This window comes from Nicotiana attenuata, unplaced genomic scaffold, assembly GCF_001879085.1.
Source record: "Nicotiana attenuata strain UT unplaced genomic scaffold, NIATTr2, whole genome shotgun sequence".
In the NCBI taxonomy this organism is placed as follows: domain Eukaryota; kingdom Viridiplantae; phylum Streptophyta; class Magnoliopsida; order Solanales; family Solanaceae; genus Nicotiana; species Nicotiana attenuata.
In genome coordinates, this window is record NW_017672666.1 from 101,747 (window position 1) to 123,864 (window position 22,118).

Below are 22,118 nucleotides of genomic sequence, written 5' to 3' on the forward strand. Positions count from 1 at the left end.
CTTAACGGCACTAAGTCGGAAAAAAAAAACAGATAAGAGAAGGAAATCATATTTGTGTTGAGTTTCCAGAATAGATGAATTAATTTATAACATGATAAAAAATGGTAAATAGCATATTTTAATGGGTTAAACTACACTGGCCGTATAAAAAATCTTTACATCATCAATGTATATAACTTAAATCATATCTGCCGAGAAATTGCTGGACTTTATTTGGACCCTAAAAAGTTGTCTCGACTCTGTGCAATACACAGAAACATGATCAAATATGCGCTGAGAAGAGAAAGAAAAAGCTAAAGAGAGTACAACAATTGGCATCCTCATAATGAGGATGCCCTGAACATAAGTCATGGAGCTAATCGCTCAATTCTCCACTCTCTCCTTCCATCAACTGTTTCCGGTATATAACACAACCTGCAATTGTGAAACCATCGAGTTTAGCCATAAACTATATGGGAAAGAAGAGCAACCTAAAGTTCTAAAGAGGCAGACATGCTGAAGTTAATGTGGAGATCTCAGCAGATTGCAATTCAAATATGGAATCACAGAGTCTTGGATACTTGTAGTTTTAAAACGTAGACAACATTCACACTCCTAACCTATGGGAATTGAAGAAATAATTTGCCAATATCAGGTGATTCTTGGAAATCTGTTCCACAGAGCATTCAGTATCTGAACTGCTGATGTTCCCTAAAGGGTCACTGGACATTTAAATTCTCACAAATATATTTTATGTCATTCACTCTTTTTTAGTTAAACTCTTTTCTAAATTGTTTGTTGTATTGCTAAGCATTCCATATATCTTTTTTAGATTGTTAAAGGCATACAAAACATTCCATCTCTGATTCCACTCTGTTGATGTAGTTTTTATATCACATTCCTTTTCCATATGACGAGCTACCCAGAAAATTGCATCTGTAAAATTTCTCTTACACATTAAAAGGAAATCTGCTAAAACTTGATTTCTAGTTGGATATATTCCTAGCATAAAATGTATGTCTTCAGAAGAGACATCCTGGAGTAAATACCTGTCATGCAAGCGAGATTGCTGTCCTTGCCAAAATTCAAACATCTCAGGTTTAAGCCTGTAGCCTCCCCAGTGCTTCGGTTTGGGAATCAGACTTCTGCAGATAAGTCAAAACAGGTTCTCAAGTCTATACAGGATATGGGAGTGAAATTTACAGCGCATGAGGTAGGAAACAACAAATGCTCAAGTACTGAAATGGTTATATTACAAGATACAAAATTCTTTGGTTTTAAGTTAGATAAAAACATGAAATACTGAAATGCATAATAGGACATATGACAAAATAGGAACTGAACAATCGAATAGGGGTCATTTAGCACCATTGCTGAAGCAGAGACAAAATTGAACTTGAGAAGGCTAAGTCAAAAGTCAGCATAAGGCAAGTTTGAGCATTATCAGGCTGGAGTAAAGTTGTTCATACAGCCAAATGAAAAAAATGGTATTGCTCTCTTAGTTCTTTTTTCCTCCCTTCATGATCGATTTGTTGTTCTACAATTTTCGAATTAATGTCATTACACTTCACTTAACATATTAATTTATTGATCTACAATTTTCAGGTTAAATGTCATTAATTTTTAACAATTTAAAGATATTAAATTAGCATTCTCATGCAGGCTGGCCTTTGGTTGGACCTACTGATGAAATCTAATTCGAGCTGCATCTAAGCTAAGGTAGGCATCAATTGACAGCCTACTCAGTAGACACATGCATTTCTACCTACCACTGCAAACAAAAAGATTTAAATCCAGTTGAGATGAAATTGTAAGGGAAGAACCTTAAATAGCAACTGGGAAGTTTAGAGCGGAACATTTCGGATTCAACTTTGCAACAATTTCCTATTGCAGAATGAGGAAACTTTTAAATCTATAAAGGGTATGATAACTCAACTTATTCTCTCCCCAATGAGTTTTAGTTTTTCCTAGTTCTCAGCACCACTTTTGAATTTTCATCCCCTCTTCATGGATCTTTTCTGATGGGGTTCCCTCGTTATGCGTATTATTTCTACTTCATGTCCTAGCTAGGCACTTCTACAAAACTTATTCCTCCAGTTTTCTTTTCAAAGGGACTGTGAATTGGGGGAAGAAATTTACTGTGCATTACATATTTCCTGAAGTATGGTAATGAATTACAGGAGACAAATTTGAGCAGAAGTATGAGAACATGAAGAAACCATGGTTTGAATGATGCAGATATAGAAACATCATAGCATTTGGCTTCTTAACAGTTTGCACTCCAGGGCAGTTGATTAGTTAGGCTAGACACTAACCCATCAGAGTATTTTGCCTCCAACTGTTTGTATTCGTCAATGAGGAATTGCCTTCCAGGAATAATTGTGCTCTAGGAAAAGCAAGAGACAAATGTTCGCAAATTATATGGGCAAATAAAAGAAAGTTATGGAAAAACAAAGTGAAAGAAACAAGTTCAAGAATTAGATTAACTGGCGGACCTGCTTGCTAGCTATGGCACCAAGCTGACTTCCTCGAGGACGACTGTGGAAATATTGCTCAGATTCCTCATCAGAAACTTTTTTCACAGGCCCTTCAATTCTTACCTAGAGACCACACTGTTGTTTTAAGATCCATGCAGAAAAAAAAACACCTTTTTATAATCAATAACAGTATTTCATCAGCGGCAGGGGAACCAATGTAGCTTGCACATGGATTGAGTTCTTTTTTAATAGGCAACTTTTACTCATAAACCACACCAAATGAGTGCTTAAGATAAACACTAGAAAATACGAAAGCAGTTTCCTTTAATCCGGCAGGCAACTAAGAAGGTCTAGTAAAGTATGAATATCATATAGATTTTCCATCTCCAACAAAATGCTAAGAGAGATAAACACTTATATTATTAGTCTTTGCTAACAATAGAAAATAAGGTATTGATAGCTTCCTAACTTCCTAATTAGACTGCTTAAATTTTTCTCATTGAAGATAAGAACAAGAACACCAACAGATCCTCTATTATAGCTAGCTTAACTCAGGATATACCTGGCGATTCAAATCATCCCAGTAAAAGAGGAGCGCGGCATGAGGATTTTCAGCTATTTGTTGACCCTTGCTGCCTTCATAATTGGTGTACCTGCACAGGGAAGACCCAATGTAAGAATGAAAAAACAAAGTAGTGTCTTCTGAAAGACATTTAGCATGTACTACCACAAAAATGATCAGAACTAACCAGACAAAACCATCCTTGTCAAACCCTTTCAGCAATACGATCCGTGATGAGCTTCAGGCACAAAAAAAAAGTCATAATATGCCATAAGTTTATGGTCCAAGTAAGAGATAAAAAAAATTATCTAAGCATTTAAAACGAGAACCAACATGCATATAAACAATTTGAGACACAATCAGAGATTCAGAATATAAGCTATCTGTAGACATGTCTCATTCAAATGAAATTATAATCTTAGCAAAAATTCCAATGATCTAGCATTTTAAGGTTACAAGTATCACAAAGTTGGTTTATAAAGTTAAGAACCAATGAGAAAATTAGAGTCACTTGCCATATAATGCAAATGGACAGCATTCTTAGCAAGCAAAGGGCATGGGAAGGACAAGCAGAAAATTGCACAAAGAGACAACAGTTTCCAATCTTCTTAAAAGTGTAAAGAGAGGGAGAGAGAGAGAGAACAATTTTCCTTAAATATCCTGCTAATTCTCATATCAAAACTGTTGCTAGTTTCACAATTGAGTGTGAACCAAACTGTCATATGAAAGTTCTCTAGAAGTTATAGCTCTCATCACAATTTCTTGAACATTCGATAATTCAAGAGGCAAGGAAGGAGGTAAAGTCTTAGTCACGTATTATTCCAGCGGATGGGTTCAAAACGAAAATGAAATGATTAATTTTTTGGAATAGCCATGTGAGACTCACGGCTTGCCATCTTTGCCAGTAGTTGACAAGGCCATGGCATTCGGTTCCTTCAAGCCTGCCGTCATTGCATCATCAAACCACTTTTGGAACTGCATAAAGCCAAGGGTGATCTCATTATAAAGCAACAAGGGAATTTAGAAGTTAAACATAAAATCACAGAGAAAATTCTAGAAACATGGGTTAGAATTAGTGACACCTGAAATATGGCCAACCATCTATTAATATTACAAGGGAAATAAAGTTCTCGGTCATCATCCCCTCTGCTTTAATCAACTTATACCTGATCAAAGGGGTCAGCGGCGACCTCCTCCTCAAGCAGCGCAGGTGAAATATAGTTCTCCCTCATAGATGATATGTCAATTTTAGGAGGCTTTCCAATGCGGACGCACATGGAAGTGCCAGGATATGCTGGTAGTTGGAGATTAAATTTGTCTCTAATGGACGGTGGAACAAATCTGCCACCTAAAAAGTGGTGCAGGCCAGAAAAACTTTTGGCACACAACTTAGGGGCAGTTAGAGAAACCTACATTCGAGAAATTTTACTTGTTAGGTGGCTCAAAATTAAAGAAAAGTCAAAACAGTAAGGCGATCCAGATATTTAACACAAAAAAAAAAAAAACAGATACATACCAGCATGTCAGGTTTAACACCTTCACCACTTAGATCTCCTTCTTCCACGTGCCATCCAGATGGAATATCTATAGAGACGATGGCAGGTGATTTCTGATGCTTATCGTCTCTAATCTTTAGTGCCACCAGTCTATGAATTAAGTCGTCAAAAGGTGGCCTTGGGCTACCTGGACAAGTTTTAAGAGATTACCAGACATCTTACAAAAACTAAAGAAAGATTGCGGTGCACACACTTCACTGCCAAAACTTCTTTTTTTTTTTTAATCTTTTAAAAAGACGAAAATTGCTTTTCGTAATCTAGGAATTTTAAGATTGTTTCCATAATTATTCGGAAGCAACCTTTGCAGAGGTACTTGGTAGTTACCTCTTTCAGTTTTTTCTGTTCCTTCATTCTATCCTAGAACTTCTCTTCTCTATGGTTCTACCCTAAAATCCAATGATAATCAGACCTAAAGAGGAATCTCATTTTCTCCTCATTTTTATATATTATCGATTCAAGCCATCCACCTGAGGGACAAAAAAACCCTCCTTTTCTGATTTATTTCAGGTATCAAACAATTCTATCCACTTCCAGACCTTAAAACAAACTAAAATATTTGTAGATTTTTCTTCCTAGGAAATAACGACAAAATTTGACCCAAAAACCATCCTTTATCCTGCCTCAACACTCCGCTCCCTTCATTTCAATCTATTTTTGGTTTCAATCCATCCACCTAAGGAATGTAGAAGGATTATTATTATTACTATTTTTTCCTTTTCCTGTTAATCATGGACAAAAAACCCTCCTTACTAATCTATTTTGGGTATCAAACCATTCTATACACTTTGACCTGACCTTAAAACAGACTAAAATATTTGTAAATCTTTCCACCAGGAAACCTCAACGAAATTTGATAAAAAGACCATCATTATCCTGCCTCAACACTCCACCCCCAACAAGAAAATGCCCTATATGTTTAAGAGATTACATTTTATATTTCTCTGTTTCTCTGATACCAGCTGCGTTGTCATCTCATCTGGCAATGAAGAAGATTCTAGTTTTTTACAGATCAAAAGAAAGGATTATTATATGGCTAAAGATATAAGCAGTTACACCAGAATTCTTTTCTTAAATAAACCCCACTGCTCCCATTCTTTTCCATGATAAAAGGAATCATTATACAAAGGTAAAGCAAAAGTAACTTATCCACAAACAACGTAAATGACATGAAGAAAAGAAATAGAAAGAAATATAAATGAAAGGCTTCCAACCAAAAGATTCTTAAAGTTGAGTGTGACGATTAGAAATCATCACTGCTAAGGAAGGAGAATCAAGAATGTTTTGGGAGTTAGTGAAGTACTGTTAATATCAGTCATTGTAATTAAAGAATTGAGTTTTCATCTTTAATCCTTAAGTTTAGCTTTTTCCGTTTTGGTCCATAGAGAAGGGCTAGGAAGGGTTCTAGAAGATTACACGCGTCTATTTCTGGTCTGGGGAGTACAATTACAATAGCTGTCTTTTTCATCCTTAAATGGATAGATCTGAGTATTGTAAATAGCGTAATATGATGAATATCAATCCTCTTTTTCTCTAAATCTTCTATTTCTCTGTTAATTTCCTTTATTTTGCAAGTAGTATCCAGAGCCTTTGATCCTGGCATTACCAGACTATGGTGGATAAAAACAAGAATGCTTCTGGCAGTAGTCGGACGCCAGATTTACCTATTCCGGCGACGCCGGGTGGAGCTGAGCTACGTATGACTCAGTTGGAGGAACGACAGGCTTTCCTCGAAACGACGGTCATGGAGCTTTCCGATTCTAGCAAAAGGGTTGAATACCTACTTATACAGATCGATAATGACCGGAGAGCTGCCGCTTCACCGGCGTTACGCTCTACGGCAGCTGTTACTCAAGGTGACTCGATTCACGCTTCTGGACACTCATCTGTGGGGGGGAATCTGCGAGGTTCAACTCCATTTATCTCTCCGAATGTTTCAACTGTGACCCATGGTCTGACCTTTCCTTCTACAACTTTCGTTTCAACCCCTGTTCTCCAACCCTTATCTTACCCGGATAACATCACCACCTCACAAACCTTAAAACCGTCTGCTCATGCTTACAGACCCTCAGCCCAAACTTTCCCTCTACCTGCCACCCATTTGAGCTTACCACCACCACCTTCTTTCTATAATACTACATCTCACATACCTTTTTCTCTTCCTTCTCTTCCGCCTATGTCAATTCCTTATACCTCCACTATGACATACTCATTGAATCCCTCCATTTCATATCACCCTACGCAGACTTCTGAGTATGGGAATCAACCTTTCTCAGTACCTTTTGGTTCTTTCCAACCTCAGCCCTTCGGAGGAGCCATGCCACCCTTCAACGGGTTTGACACTACAAGGTCTCGCTCGAAGGGGCCGAAACCAAAAATGCCATTCCCTGAATTTGATGGAAAAAATCCACGCGCGTGGATTCGGAGGTGTAACAGGTTCTTTGAACTTTATGAAGTCGATGAGGTTGAGAAAATGACGTATGTGTCAATGAATCTGAAAGATGAAATAGACATGTGGTTTGATAGCTATGTTTTGGACAAAAGGGAGAGAGTGACATGGCCTATGTTTTGCCTAGACGTGTGTATTTGTTACGGCAACATTAGGCCCACTCAAATTATTAGAGAATTCAAACAAGTGCAGCAAGTAACAGATGTAGAAAGTTATCAAAAGAAGTTTGAGGAATTACGTTGTTTGATGGGAGTGACAAATCCAAATCTGGATGAGGCATATTTTGTGGAATGTTTTATTGGGGGTCTCACGTTAGACATCCAAGACACTGTTTCATTAGCTAATCCACATACCTTGGTTGCTGCTTATGACTAGGCAAAAATCCATGAAAGGAAGGTGGAGGCCAATAAAAAGTTCACTGCAAAAAACACGCAAAGGGCCAATCAGGTGGGCCAAAAATTCAGCTGCCCATTTTCAAGTTATGTTACTCCCATACTCAACCTTCTCAACCACTAAAAGCCCAACCTATTAATCCCAACAGAGCTACTACTACCAAGAATTGGTAGTATCTTTCTTATGAGACAATGCGAGCTCAAAACCTCTGTTTCCATTGTCATGAAAAATATCACCCTGGCCATCAATGTAAGGCTAAGGCTTTGAATGCAATAGCAGGGGAAGAGGTGATTGGGGAAGTAACAGAAGGAGGAGTCGAATTGGAGGAAGAGGTAACGGAGCCTCAGGACCAGGAGGAGGGGGAAGTCTCAATTAATGCTATACTGGGTTTGGGATCCAATACAAAAACCACTAAGATTACAGGCTGGTCAAAGAAGGAAATGATTGGTTTTAATCTGACAGTGGATCCACCCACAGTTTTGTGGATCCACAACTGGTTAAGAACTTGAGGACTCAGATTAGTTGGCTTCGTACGCCCATGAAGGTGAAAGTTGCCAATGGGCAAATCGTTGATTGTCAGGAAGTTTGCAAAAAATTTAAGTGGAGGATGGGTGATGAGTACTCTTTTGGTTTTGGATTATTAAAAGTTGGGGGGTGTGATATGGTATTAGGAATGGATTGGCTTGATACCATCGCTCCAGTGGTGTTACATACTCGGCCATTGAGTATTACTTTCATCAAGGATAACAAAAGAATAACACTCGTGGGGGACCAGGAATCACAAACCTTGTCCATAGCTGATGCTAAAACTATAGATCGATTGCTAGTGACGGGCCAGTGCAGCTGTGTGGGCCAACTTTTTGAAATGGCCCATGAAGATCCAGACCAGAACATGAAAAGCATTCCTGTGGGGGTCAAAGGTTGTTAAATGAGAACCGCGACATTTTTGATGAACCTTACCACCTCATAGGGCTTGTGACCATCATATCGAGTTACTACCAGGGACTAAACCCATTAACCTCAGACCTTACAGATACTCGTTTGAGCAAAAAAATGCTATTGAAAAGATAGTATCTAAAATGTTAGAGGCCCAGACCGTAGCTCCCAGCATCTCTCATTTTGCTTCACCAGTAATACTAGTCAAGAAAAAAGATTCAAGTTGGCGCATGTGTGTAGATTATCGAAAATTGAATGAAGCAACCGTGAAGAACAAATACCCCATTCCGGTGATAGAGGATTTGTCAGATGAACTTTGTGGTGCCAAGTTGTGTTCAAAATTGGACCTACGATCGGGCTATCACCAAATACGTATGAAGGATGGGGAGGAATACAAAACGGCCTTTAAGACCCACCACGGGTTATGGGAGTTTAGAGTTATGCCCTTTGGGCTAACGAATGCCCCGGCAACGTTCCAAGCCTTAATGCATAATATTTTTTGGGCCTTATCTCAGGCATTTTGTCTTGGTATTTTTTGATGATATCTTGGTCTATAGTTCAACATTACAAGACCATGTGAAACATTTGGATACTGTGTTTAAGGTTCTGAGAACAAATCAATTGGTGGCCAAGAGATCAAAATGTACTTTTGCTCAAAAAGTGGAGTATTTGGGCCGTATCATTTCGGGAGATGGGGTGAGCACTGACGAAGCAAAAGTTGCAGCTATGGTTAAGTGGCCACAGCCCAAAACATTAAAAGAGTTAAGGGGTTTCCTTGGGCTCACGGGCTACTATAGACGCTTCATCAGGAATTTTGCTACCATCAGTAAACCCCTCACAAGTCTGCTTAAAAAGGGGAACTTTCATTGGAATGAAGAAGCCACAAATGCTTTTATTGAATTGAAGCAAGCAATGAGCAACGCTCCAGTGTTGGCTTTGCCAAATTTCACAACACCTTTTGTGATCGAGGTCGATGCTAGTGGTAAGGGAGTAGGTGCCGTTTTGACTCAAAATGGCGTACCCATAGCTTATCTAAGCCAAGCCTTGTGTCTGAAACACCTGGGACTCTCAACTTACGAAAAAGAGCTCATAGCATTACTGATCGCGGTGGAGAAATGGAGGCATTATCTTCAGCCTAGACCTTTTGTGATCAAAACAGATCATTTCAGTCTCAAATTCTTACAAGACCAAAGGATCACTACCACGTTACAACAAAAAGGGGTTACAAAATTGTTGGGATTAACGTATGAGATCCAATATAGAAAGGGAGCTGAGAACTTGGCAGCAGACGCTCTATCAAGGAGCTTAATAGAATGCTAGAAAAGGCCAAGCAATTGCAATGGTTGAAAGGTTTTGAAGGGGGAACATCTCGGGCTCATCAATCTCCATATCCCACCTCTTATTTGCAGATGACACCCTTATTTTCTGTGATGCAGAAAAAACTCAAGTGCAATATCTTAATCTTACTCTGATGATTTTTTAGGCTATTTCAGGACTTCAAATTAACATGTCCAAGAGTATCATTTATCCTGTTAATATGGTACCTCACTTGGAGGAGCTGGCTGATATTATGTTCTGCACCACAGGATCATTTCCTACTACCTACTTAGGTCTCCCCTTGGGTGCTAGACACAGGGCAACTGATATTTGGAATGTGATCATTGATAAGTTTGAGAAAAGATTGGCATCATGGCAGCAAGAGTACCTTTCTTTTGGGGGTAGATTAACACTCATCAGTAGTGTTTTGGATAGTATACCTACCTATTTTATGTCCCTATTCCCAATCCCAGTCAAAGTGCAAAAACAACTAGACAAACTTAGAATATCTTTCCTATGGGAAGGTAACAGTAAAGAGCATAAGTTTCACTTAGTCAAATGGTCCAAAGTTACAATGCCCAAAACACTTGGGGGGCCTTGGAGTTAAAGATCTGGTACTTCACAACAAAAGCATGCTTATGAAGTGGCACTGGAGGTATAACCGGGAGTAAGCTGGGGTCTGGAAAGAGATCATCTAAGCAAAGTATGGGACTTCTAGTCACTAGTGCACTAATATGGTTAGAACACCATATGGAACTGGGCTGTGGAAGAATATCATGAAACTTTGGGAGGATTTCTCAAGAAACACATCACTGCAAGTGGGAAATGGTGCACACATCCAATTTTGGAAGGACAAATGGTTGGGGCACACTACACTAAAGGAGGTCTACCCAAGATTATTCCTAATTGCAACCAATCCAGACTCTACTATTGCTCAAAACAGGGAGGACAATACATGGAATCTAAACCTAAGAAGGGATCTTAACGATTGGGAGATAGAAGATCTGGCTTCACTTCTTGGAAGCTTGCATAACAACATAGTCGTCATCCAGGGAAGAGACAGGCTTAAGTGGGGCAACAACAAAGAGGGCACTTACTCCGTCAAAGCAGGCTACTCCCACTTGAGCTCCAATAAAGAAATGATTGATCAATGGCTTTGGAAATTAATCTGGAGAATTAAGCTGCCACCAAAAGTTATCTGTTTTAGCTGGATCACTCTAAAGGGCTCCTGCTTAACACAAGACAATCTCATCAGGAGAAATTTTCAGCTTCCTAATAGGCGTTACATGTGCCTCTGCAAGTCTGAGTCAATTAATCATTTGTTTCTTCATTGCTCAGTCGCAACAAACATGTGGAACATGTTCCTAACTCTTTTTGGTCTGCATTGGCCTATGCCATGCAGTGTCAGGGAGGCTTTTGTGAGTTGGTGCTCATGGAAAGTTGATATAACCATCAAAAGGATCTGGGCTATGGTTCCTGCTTGTATTTTGTGGTGTATATGGACCGAAAGGAATCAGAGATGCTTTGATGGGGTCTCAACTGCCAACCATTCTCTTAAAGCCAAATGTTTAGTTAATCTTTTTAGCTGGGTTAATCTTACCCCTGTTTATAACCCTGAATCCTTTTTGGAATTTATCAGCTCCTTAGTCTTATGATAGATCTTTTGTTGATATTTTTGGGCTGATACTTTCTGTTTGTTTGTAACATCTGCATCTTCTTGATGCCTTTTGTTAATAAAAAATCAAGGAGCTTCGAAGAAAGAGGTGAAGGAGAGTGTTTGGGTTTGTCCACAGTTCAACCTAAGTGGATGTCGGAGGTGATCAAAAGCTACCAAAATGATGCTAAGACACAAGAACTACTCACCAAGCTCACTTTAGATCAAAATGCAGTACCAAATGTTACCCTTCAACCGGGGATTTTAAGGTACCGCAGCAGAATATGGGTGGGTGGTAATGGTAATTTGAGATCAAAATTAATCATTGATATGCATGCCACTCCATGGGGAGGGCACTCTGGTCCATTAGTAACAGTACAAAGATTAAAGGCCTTGTTTTATTAGCCTGGTTTGCCTAATGAAGTTAAAACACAAGTGCAGAGTTGTGAAGTCTGTCAACGCAACAAAGATGAGAACGTGGCATAACCCGGCCTCCTACAACCACTGCCAATTCCCTCAAGAGCTTGGGAACATGTGGCAATGGATTTCATTGATGGATTGCTGAAATCTGCAAGCAAAGACTCCATCTTGGTGGTCATTGACCGTTATACCAAGTATGCTCATTTTTTCGCGCTTTCACATCCTTACTCGGCTAGCCACATTGCACAGTTATTTCTTGATAATATTTGCAAGTTACATGGGAAACCCAGTTCAATTGTCTCGGATAGGGATCCTATTTTTGTAAGTACATTTTGGAAAGAACTCTTTAAAGGATTGGGGGTGCAGTTGAGGATGAGTTCTGCTTACCATCCTCACACCGATGGGCAATCGGAAAGATTGAACCGATGTTTGGAAACATACTTGAGGTGCATGACCGGTCATCGACCATCGAAATGGAGCAAATGGATGGCACTGGCAGAATTTTGGTATAATTCGAACTTCCAATCAGCAATTGGCATGACCCCTTTTAAAGCACTATATGGATATGACCCTCCGCAACCATCATTTGAATTGGTTGCCCAAGCCTCATTGAGTCCAGCTGACCAAGTCATCAGAAGCAGGCAGGTGATGTCTCGAGTTCTCAAATATAATCTCGAAAAAGCTCGGGTTAGAATGAAACAAAATGCAGATAGGCATAGAGTTGATAGAAAGTTTGAAATTGGGGATTGGGTTTTCCTTAAGCTGCAGCCCTACCGTCAAGTCTCTGTGGCAGTGAGGAGAACTTGAAGTTAGCAGCCAAGTTTTTTGAACCCTATGAGACCACTCAGAAGGCGGGACCAGTAGCTTACAAGCTTAAGTTACCTTCAAATTCTCGGATTCACCCAATTTTCCATGTCTCCCAACTGAAGAAGCAGATTGGGAATCAAGTTTTCGCAGCTCAAGATCCTCAAATTTGCAACCAGGATGGTCAAATGTTAGCTGAACCAGTGGCTATCCTCGATCGGAAAATGGTGAAAAAAGGGAACAGAGCTTCAACTCAAGTACTCGTTCAATGGGCGAACTTAAGCCCAGATGAGGCAACATGGGAAGAATACTCTTTTCTAAAATCTCAATTTCCAAACTTTGATGAACCTTGTAGAAACCAAGGTTCTTGCTGAAGAAGAGTGGAATGTGACGATTAGAAATCATCACTGCTAAGGAAGGAGAATCAAGAATGTTTTGGGAGTTAGTGAAGTATTGTTAATATTAGTCATTGTAATTAAAGAATTGAGTTTTCATTTTTAATCGTTAAGTTTAGCTTTTTCCGTTTTGGTCCATAAAGAAGGGCTAGGAAGGGTTCTAGAAGATTACACGCGTCTATTTCTGGTCTAGGGAGTACAATTAGAATAGCTGTCTTTTTCATCCTTAAAAGGATAGATCTGAGTATTGTAAATAGCGTAATATGATGAATATCAATCCTCTTTTTCTCTAAATCTTCTTATTTCTCTGTTAATTTCCTTTATTTTGCAAGTAGAATCGTTACATTGAGTAATTACATGTTGAAGCTCAATGACAAAAAGAATTCAAGAAAAACTATACCATGGAACGAGAATCCAAACATTGCATCAACTAGAATGTCAAAGCTGTCAGACAAGTCCTTTGGCAGATCTTCCAATGACAAGAAAGGAACTGACAGCGACTCGAGCTAGAAAAAGATTGATCCATAAAAAAGCTGAATAAATGAAACTTTTAACAAAAATATGGACGATAAATAGTTCATTCATAAAGTTGAACAAAATTTGGTACCTGAGTTATCAAACCATTATAAAGAGGCTTAGCAGTACGCTTAGGGTAACATATGAATGGCTTATAGCCAAAGTGATACAGATGACGAGCAGCTACAAGACCATCTCCACCGTTATTGCCAGGACCACAAATAGTAAGAACGCGACTGTACTCACTTGGTTTGTAGACCTGTCAGAAGAATTAAATTAGTGGCATAAAGCCTCAACGAACCAACCCCTAAGTTCTATCAACCTACACTCAACTCAAAAATTGCTAAAATGGCAGAGGAATGATGACAAAAGTTTTAATGTCCAATATGCAAACAAATTACTAAAAGCTCAAAAATATGACGCGCTGCGTCAAGGTCTAACGTAACCAAACCACACAACCCAATACAAATGAAACAAACTGCAATTCTATCATAGGAATGCATCTTCAATCATGCCAAATTATCATTAATTGAAACAAAAAATTTGATAAATAAAACAAATAGAAATCTTTATAAAAAATTGCAAACCGGAATTCCAATTACGCACCTCTGCAACAGCAGTGGCAACACTCAAGCCAGCCAGTTCCTACAATCAAAACCACAAAATCACCCAGCATACTAGAAAACATGACCTAATGAAAGTCAAAAGATATTACAATTATCGAATAAAATAAAGAAAGAAAAAGGGGAAATTAAGAGGCTAACCATAAGTTGATCAACACTGAAACCGAGAGGGCCCATAAGTATCTCATCAATTTCGGCAGCTTCTTGCTGATTTAAGTAAGATATGGACTCTGGGTTTTGCTGTATGCTATCCATTTTTGTTGCCATTCCTCTCACTAAACCCCAAGATTTCCCACTATATCCAATCTTGGGTCTTAAACCCAACAACCTCTTTCATTCACAACATTTAACAAGTACGTCAATTCATTAGCTGACAATTCTACACGTAGCGAAGTAAAGATCATACGCTCACACGCGTGCATATAATAAAATAAAGAAAGAGAATTTACCGGAAGAAGAAGATGTGAAGTGGTGAGAGAGCGAGTGGCGTTGAAATTATGGACAGAAATAGGAGCAGAAGGAAGTAATATTGGGGTGAGAAAACATGACATTCTTTTGGCTTTGCGCAACAAAGGAAGCATTTTATAAAGCTCCGAATTATGACAATTAACAACGGCGTTTTGTGGCATTGTTTGTGGCCTCTCGCCTTGGCCATTTTTTCTTGATTTATTAGTAGTTGGAGTATTTATTTTGCCCACCCTATTAATTCTTTCTTTTACACGTGAAACCTCTAGATAAATTGTAGCAGCTACGTTTTATTTATTTCCTATTTTCTATTTTCTTCCTGGTATGGGGCCATGAAAGTGGCTTATAAATATTGAAAGATTATTAGTGAATAATAATGTAAATTATGGTGTGTAAGGATTATATGTAAGGATTTATAATTTAAAAATATTTTTATCTTTGAATACTCTCATATCATATGTATGCTAATACATATATATATATATGTATTCTACATTTTATTTCATATAAAATAATATATAAATTTCGTGAAAGTTATACTAGCCTTAGTAATATAACTTCTGTTTTCTTAGTATTATTCGCATAATTTATGCAAAGGTTAATACCAGAAACTAAATATTGTATTAAATATACTTAATTATTGTACTAATGCAAAATTTTGTATCAAATGTTATAAGTTATATTTGGAAATTAGATTTTCTTACCTCAAACCAAACAATTCTTAGTGAATTTGAACATGGGTGGCTCCAGGGGAAGGCTAGTAAAGTATTTGCTTTATGCCTCAAATTTTTGGGCCCCCTAAACGTTTTAATATAGTTTTTGATGTTATTTTGGCTTAGAAAATATTAAATTCGCAGAAAAAATGTACAAAATCTTTATGAGAAAGATAGAAATGCTGACACACTTTAATAGTAAAAATTTAGAACTTTGCATTAAACTACTTAAATTTTTATATTACTAAATAATATTTTTTAAATAAGATCCGGGATAACATATTACAAACACATGACTTACACCTTATTAACTTGAATTAACCCTTCATATATAATTTTAATATTACTATCAGATGTTTGTTGTGGATTTGAACGTTTTATATCTTGTAAAAGTACTATGCTATAAACAAAAATTATATTAGATTGCGGATTGCATTAGGGTAGCTGCTGGAGAGGTCTTAGGGGCCACGAAGGGTTCTCCTGGGGGGTCATAAAGGGGACTGGTGGTGGAATGGAGAGGTTCAAGGTAAAGTGGAAGCTAAGAAAGCTGCTTATTTGAAGCTAGTAGAGAGTACAAACGAGGAGGAAAAAAGGACTTTTCGGGAGTGTTACATAAAGGCAAAGAAGGAGGCAAAGTTAGCAGTTACGACGGCTAAGAACGCAGCGTTTGCTCGTTTGTACGAGGAGCTCGAGGGCAAATGCGAGGATAAGAGGTTGTACCGGTTGGCCAAGGTGAGGGAGAGGAAAGCCCGTGACTTAGACCAAGTCAAGTGCATCAAGGACGAGGATGGAAAAGTGTTGATGGACGAGGCACTCATTAGGAGAAGATGGCAGACATACTTCCATAAACTGTTGAATGAGGAGGGGGATAGACGCATTGTTCTGGGTGAGTTGGAGCACTACGAGAGTCGGCGGGATTTTAGGTACTGTAGGCGGATTACGGTAGAGGAGGTGGAAGGGGCGATGCATAAGATGTGCAGGGGCAGAGCAATGGGGCCAGACGAAATTCCGGTGGAATTTTGGAAGAGCGCGGGGCGGGCAGGTTTGGAGTGGCTCATTGGGCTGTTTAATGTTATTTTTAAGACAAAGAAGATGCCCGAAGAATGGAGGTGGAGTACGATGATTCCGCTTTACAAGAACAAGGGTGATATCCAAAATTTCAATAATTATAGGGGTATCAAGTTATTGAGTCACACTATGAAGGTTTGGGAGAGGGTGGTGGAGCCCAGGGTGGGGAGGTGCGTGTCTATTTTTGAGAATCAGTTTGGATTCATGCCGGGGCGTTCGACTACGAAAGCGATTCATCTGGTAAGGAGATTAGTGGAGCAGTACAAGGAGAGGAAGAAGAATTTGCATATGGTGTTTATCCCCAAGAGAGCGAGTTTTAAGTATCTCGGGTCTATTATCAGGGTAACGGGGAGATTGACGAAGATGTCACACATCGCATCGGAGCAGGGTGGATGAAGTGGAGGCTTGCTTCCGGTGTTCCATGTGACAGGAATGTGCCGTTAAGACTTAAGGGTAAGTTTTATCTAGTGGTGGTTCAACCCGCTATGCTGTATGGGGTTGAGTGTTGGCCAGTCAAGAACTCCCACGTGCAGAAGATGAGAGTAGCAGAGATGAGGACGTTGAGATGAAAGTGTGGGTGTACCAAGCGAGATAGGATTAAGATGATGCTATCCGGGACAGAGTAGGAGTGGCCTCCTGGGAGGACAAGATGCGGGACTCGCGGCTGAGATGGTTCGGACATGATAGGAGAAGAAGCATTGATGCCCCTGTCAGGAGGTGTGAAAGGTTGGCCATGGAGAGTTTGAGAAGGGGTCGAGGTAGGCCTAAGAAGTACTGGGAGAAGTGATTAGGCAGGACATGGCGCTGCTTCAGCTCACTGAGGACATGACACTTGATAGGAGGGTGTGGAGGTCGAGGATTAAGGTAGAAGGTTAGTAGGTAGTTTATAGTGTTCACCGATAGGCTTAATAGCATGCATGTCCCTTCATATTCTTAGATTTTTATTACGTTATGTGGTTTTGTTCGCCTCAGATATTGTATTCCCTGTTGCTATTATTTGATATTATTTATCCTTTATCTGTCCCTTTTTTTCTCTTCCATCTTTCTTCCTTCCTTGCTTCCCTCTTCTTCTTCTTGCCCTTCCTGAGCCGAGGGTCTATTGGAAACAACCTCTCTACCTGCATTAGGTAGGGGTAAGGTCTGCGTTGCATTAGGTAGGGGTAAGGTCTGCGTACAGACTACCCTCCCAGACCCTACATATTGGGATCAAACTGGTTTTGTTGTTGTTGTTTGCCGCTAATTTTGTTGAGCTGCCATTGAATTTGAAAGGGGAAAAGGCAGGAGTACCTATAAAAATTAAAATATTTACCCTGCTCTACCCATAATTTTTTTTACCCATTAAATAATTACAATCCCCTACCCAATTAATAAACAGACGAGTATCTCAAAATAACTACCACGCTAATGCCCTACCTATAAAAACGGAAAAGTTGCTCAAATTTGGCAGAATTTTACAAAAATTAGCGCACAAAAATTGAGATTCCACCTGCATCACAGAATCGTTGTTGAAGATTTGAAGATCGCCAGCCTGATTTGAAGATCGCAAGCTTGAAAAAACAGAGCGAAGATGCTGATTTCTCTTTAAAATTCGACTTTTTCTCCTTAAAATTTGTAGAAGTATCAATCTGTTCAAATCATAGAAGCTGATTTGACTTTTGAAGATACTGACACTTTTGATGCTCAAATTCACATTGTGTTGTTCAGATTTTGATTTTGTAGATTACAGAAGTTTAGCGCTCAAACTTCTGAATTTTTAACTGAAAATTCTGTTCTCAGTTGGAGATTTGGAGATCTGGAGGTTTGAATCATAACAGCTGTTTGAGTTCGAAAAATCTTCTATTGAAATTCAGTATTTGACTTAACACTTGTAACGACCCGGCCGGTCGTTTTAAGAATTAACGCCTCGATCCCCTATTAACTGCCTTCCCCGTGTTATTTTCTGCTATTGTGAGTTGCCGGGAGGATTCGTTTGGAGTTTCGGAGTATTTTGGGACACTTAGTCCCTAAATGAGAGCTTAAGCTATAGAATTTGGCCCGTGGTCAGAGCAGTGTGAGGACGGCCTCGGAATGGAATTCCATCGATTCCGTTAGCTCCGTTAGGTGATTTTGGGCTTAGGGGCGTGTTCGGATTGTGTTTTGGAGGTCCGTATCTTATTTAGGCTTGAAATGCCGAAAGTTGAATTTTTTAAGTTTCCGGTTCGATAGTGAGATTTTGATATAGGGATCAGAATGGAATTCCAGAAAGTTGAGTAGGTCTATGGTGTCATTTGGGACGTGTGTGCAAAATTTCATGTCATTCGGACGAGGTTTGATAGACTTTTTGATCAAAAGCGGAATTTGGAAGTTTTGGAATCCTTAGGCTTGAATCCGACGGTGATTTGGTGTTCCGACGATGTTTTGAGTGTTCCGAGGGTTGGTACAAGTTTGAATAGTGTTATGTGACTTGTTGGCATGTTTGGTTGAGGTCCCGGGGGCCTCGGGTGAGTTTCTAGTGCTTAACGGAAATTGAATTGGACTTAGGATAATCTGAAGCTTTGCTGAACCTGTCATAATCGCACCTGCGTGTATGGAACTGCAGGTGCGGCATCGCAGAAGTGGTTAGGGGACCGCAGGTGCGGTCTGAGGCTCAAGGGGAATTGGTCGCAAATGTGGCCTAGGTACCGCAGAAGCGGTACCGCATCTGCGGGTAAGGGGTCGCAGGTGCGGAAGTTGGGCTTTAATGAAAGTCGCAGGTGCGGTCCATTTGCCGCAGAAGCGGGACCGCAGGTGCGGTCCCATGGTCGCAGAAGCGGATTCGCTGGTCAGAAAAAGGGAAGAATGAGGGTTTGAACTCAAAACTTGGAAAAATGATTTGGAGCTCGGTTGAGGGCGATTCCTCGAGGGTTTATGAAGGAGAAACATTGGGTAACGATTTCTATCTTAATTTTGATCCTAGAACTATAATCTATTGTTGTTTTCCTCTTCTAATTAAGGAAATTGGGGGTAAAAGTTTGGAAAATGGGAGAAGGTTTCCCCAATTGAAAATTTGAGTTTTGAGTGGGATTTTGACGTCGGATTTTGGTGATTTTTGTTCGAGTGTGTTCGTGAGTGGTCGGGGGTTCTGAAGTTGTAAATTTTATCCAATTCTGAGACGTGGGCCCGGGGGACTTTTTGGGCTCTCTTAATTTCGCGTGTTAGCTTCGAATTAATTAGTTAAATTAGTTACTTGAAGTTATATTTACATTATGCAATTAATTTGAATAGATTTGGGCCCTTTGGAGTCGGGTACTCGTGGCAAGAACGTGATTTCGAGTTGATTGAGCTGGTTCGAGGTAAGTGGCTTGCCTAACCTTGTGTGGAGGAAACTCCCCTTAGGATTTGGTATTGTTGTTATATGAGTGTCGTGCACGTGAGGTGACGAGTGCATACACTTGCTAATTGTTGAAAATCCCATTTTCATTAAGCTAATACCATGTTTTCTTGTTGTTTAGCAAATACTTGTACTTGAAGCCTCTTGTTTAGATTAGGAAAAGCATGCCTACGTGACTTAATTGTCTTTCCTGCTTTAATTGCCTACTTGTACTCTGTGCAGCATGTTAGAGTAGAAATTCCTGTCTAATTCTTGAATAGAACTCTATATTTTTTTCTCTGAGATAGTTGTATATTTACTTTGGGACTCGGGACGATATCCCGGGAGATCCCCCTGCTTGTTTACTTTGGGACTACGAATCGATATTCCGTTAGATCCCCCTGCACATTTATGATTGGGACCACGGGACAGCACCCGATAGATTCCCCGTACTGGATATTTACTTTGGGACTACGGATTTGGTATTCCGGGAGTTTCCCTTGCACATTTATGATTTGGACTACGGGACGCTATCCCGGGAGATCCTCTGGATATCTACGTTTGGGACTAACGGGACGATATCCCGGGAGATCCCCTGTTGCTATTTCTGTGTACTGAGTTAGATTCTTTCTGTGATTTCATTCGTTATAGACTGTTAGCACTTTAATTATATTGTCGTATTCTATACGGCTTTACCTTGTTTTTTCATCTATAACCAGTAGGGCCCTGACCTTCCTCGTCACTACTCGACCGAGGTTAGGCTTGGCACTTATTGGGTACCGCTGTGGTTTACTCATGCCCGTTCCTGCACATGCTTTTCGTGTGCAGATCCAGGTTCTTCGGCTCAGCCGTACCATCAGTGAGGCGAGGCGATCTTCAGAGACTTCGAGGTATATCTGTCGCGTCCGCAGACCGAGGAGTCCCTCTCTATTCTTCCCTCTAGCTTTTGCTCTCCTGTATTTACTTTTGTTTAGACATTCTGGAGTTAGAACACTTGTAGTTATTCAACAACTTGTGATTTCATGAGATTCCGGGTTTTAGGAGTTGATTCAGTTTGAGAGTTTATATTTGTATATGTCGAGCGGCATCTTAAACGTTTTATTTATGTTTTATCCGCAGTTTTTGTCTTGTTTTATCTTCGTTTTCTTTTTCCGCAAATTTTTAGGCTTACCTAGTCGTAGAGACTAGGTTCCGTCATGACAGTTCACGGAGGGCGAACTCAGATCGTGACAACACTGTTGAAAGTCGAGATTCGATTTTGGACATAAAAGTAGTTATAACTTCAGAATCTGTATAATCATGAAAAATATACTAATTCTGCTACAGCATACTAGAGAATGAGATGATAACCATAATTTCATAAACTTTCATGTTGATGCAATTCTAATAAAGACATGTTGGAAATTTGAACAACTTCTCAGAGAGATTGCAAAGCAACTGCAAAAGGACAATAACACAATAGTTATTCAGTATGCTATTACTAAAGGATATCCGCCTATAACAATTTGTAGCGATATGAGTGTTAGTGTTTACATTGAATTGAAAAAATCAAGTGTAGGGATGACAACACTCCCACTATGTGTGTCGTTTGCTAAAAATATTATAGCTGCAAGCACCTCCAGTTTCGATGTTGCTACAATTTCAGTAGAAATTGCATAATTTGAAAGCAGTGATACGATCAGGACTTTTAATGTGCAAGAAGGAGATGACACCAGTATAGAACTTGATGATGCAAACATCATAACTAATTAATTTCATCAAAAAGTTGAAAAAGGACAGATTTACAAAGACAAGAACTTGCTGGCTCTCGTTATAAAACAGTATCCGTTAGAGAAAAATATCAATATCGGGTTAATAAATATGCCCAAGAAGGCTCATCTGCATTTTTGAAGTAAAAGACTATGTGATACCTATATAGTACATCAGGATGCTATATCAGTATAGAATTGTACTGGTTTTGTGTGTGTTTTTTATCCGTAAAACATGATACCGATATAGTATATCACTCCGCTATATTAGTATACTATGTGAGTGTAGAATTGTATTGGTTTTGTGTGTGTTTTTATCAGTAAAAGATGATATTGACATAGTATATAAGTATGCTACATCAATATATTATGTGAGTACAGAGTTGTACTGGTTTGTTTATGTGTTTTTTAATCAGTAAAGCATGATACCGATATAGTATATATGTATGCTAAGTTAGTATACTATGTAAGTATTGAATTGTATTGGTTTATCTGTATTTTTTATCATTAAAAGATGATACCGCTATAGGGATATAAGTATGTTATATGAGTATACTATGTGAGTATACAATTGTACCGATTTGTGTGTGTATTTTTTAATTAGTAAAACATGATACCGATATAGTATATATGTATGCTAAATCAGTATACTATGTAAGTATAGAGTTATACTGGTTTGTCTGTATTTTTTATCATTAAAAGATGATACTGATATGGC

The 22,118-nt window shown here is 39.2% G+C and overlaps 1 protein-coding gene across 2 annotated transcripts; it reads right to left on the bottom strand.

The window, feature by feature from the left end:
- Positions 1 to 77: 77 nt before the first annotated feature.
- LOC109214032 (pyridoxine/pyridoxamine 5'-phosphate oxidase 1, chloroplastic-like) lies at positions 78 to 14,722 on the bottom strand. 2 transcript variants are annotated; one of them, XM_019377901.1, is made up of 14 exons: positions 14,528 to 14,722; positions 14,220 to 14,408; positions 14,062 to 14,100; positions 13,547 to 13,714; positions 13,340 to 13,445; positions 4,535 to 4,701; positions 4,185 to 4,427; positions 3,905 to 3,993; positions 3,206 to 3,256; positions 3,019 to 3,109; positions 2,475 to 2,579; positions 2,295 to 2,365; positions 1,029 to 1,124; positions 78 to 414 (listed from the first exon to the last, which is right to left on the bottom strand). In XM_019377901.1, exons 1-14 carry the CDS (start codon positions 14,705 to 14,707, stop codon positions 348 to 350), a joined length of 1,662 nt encoding a protein of 553 aa, XP_019233446.1. In that variant the 5' UTR covers positions 14,708 to 14,722; the 3' UTR covers positions 78 to 347. The 2 variants fall into 2 exon arrangements, with proteins under 2 accessions (XP_019233446.1, XP_019233447.1); XM_019377902.1 differs by lacking the exons at positions 78 to 414; positions 1,029 to 1,124; positions 2,295 to 2,365 and having other exon boundaries at positions 2,506 to 2,591.
- Positions 14,723 to 22,118: the final 7,396 nt, after the last annotated feature.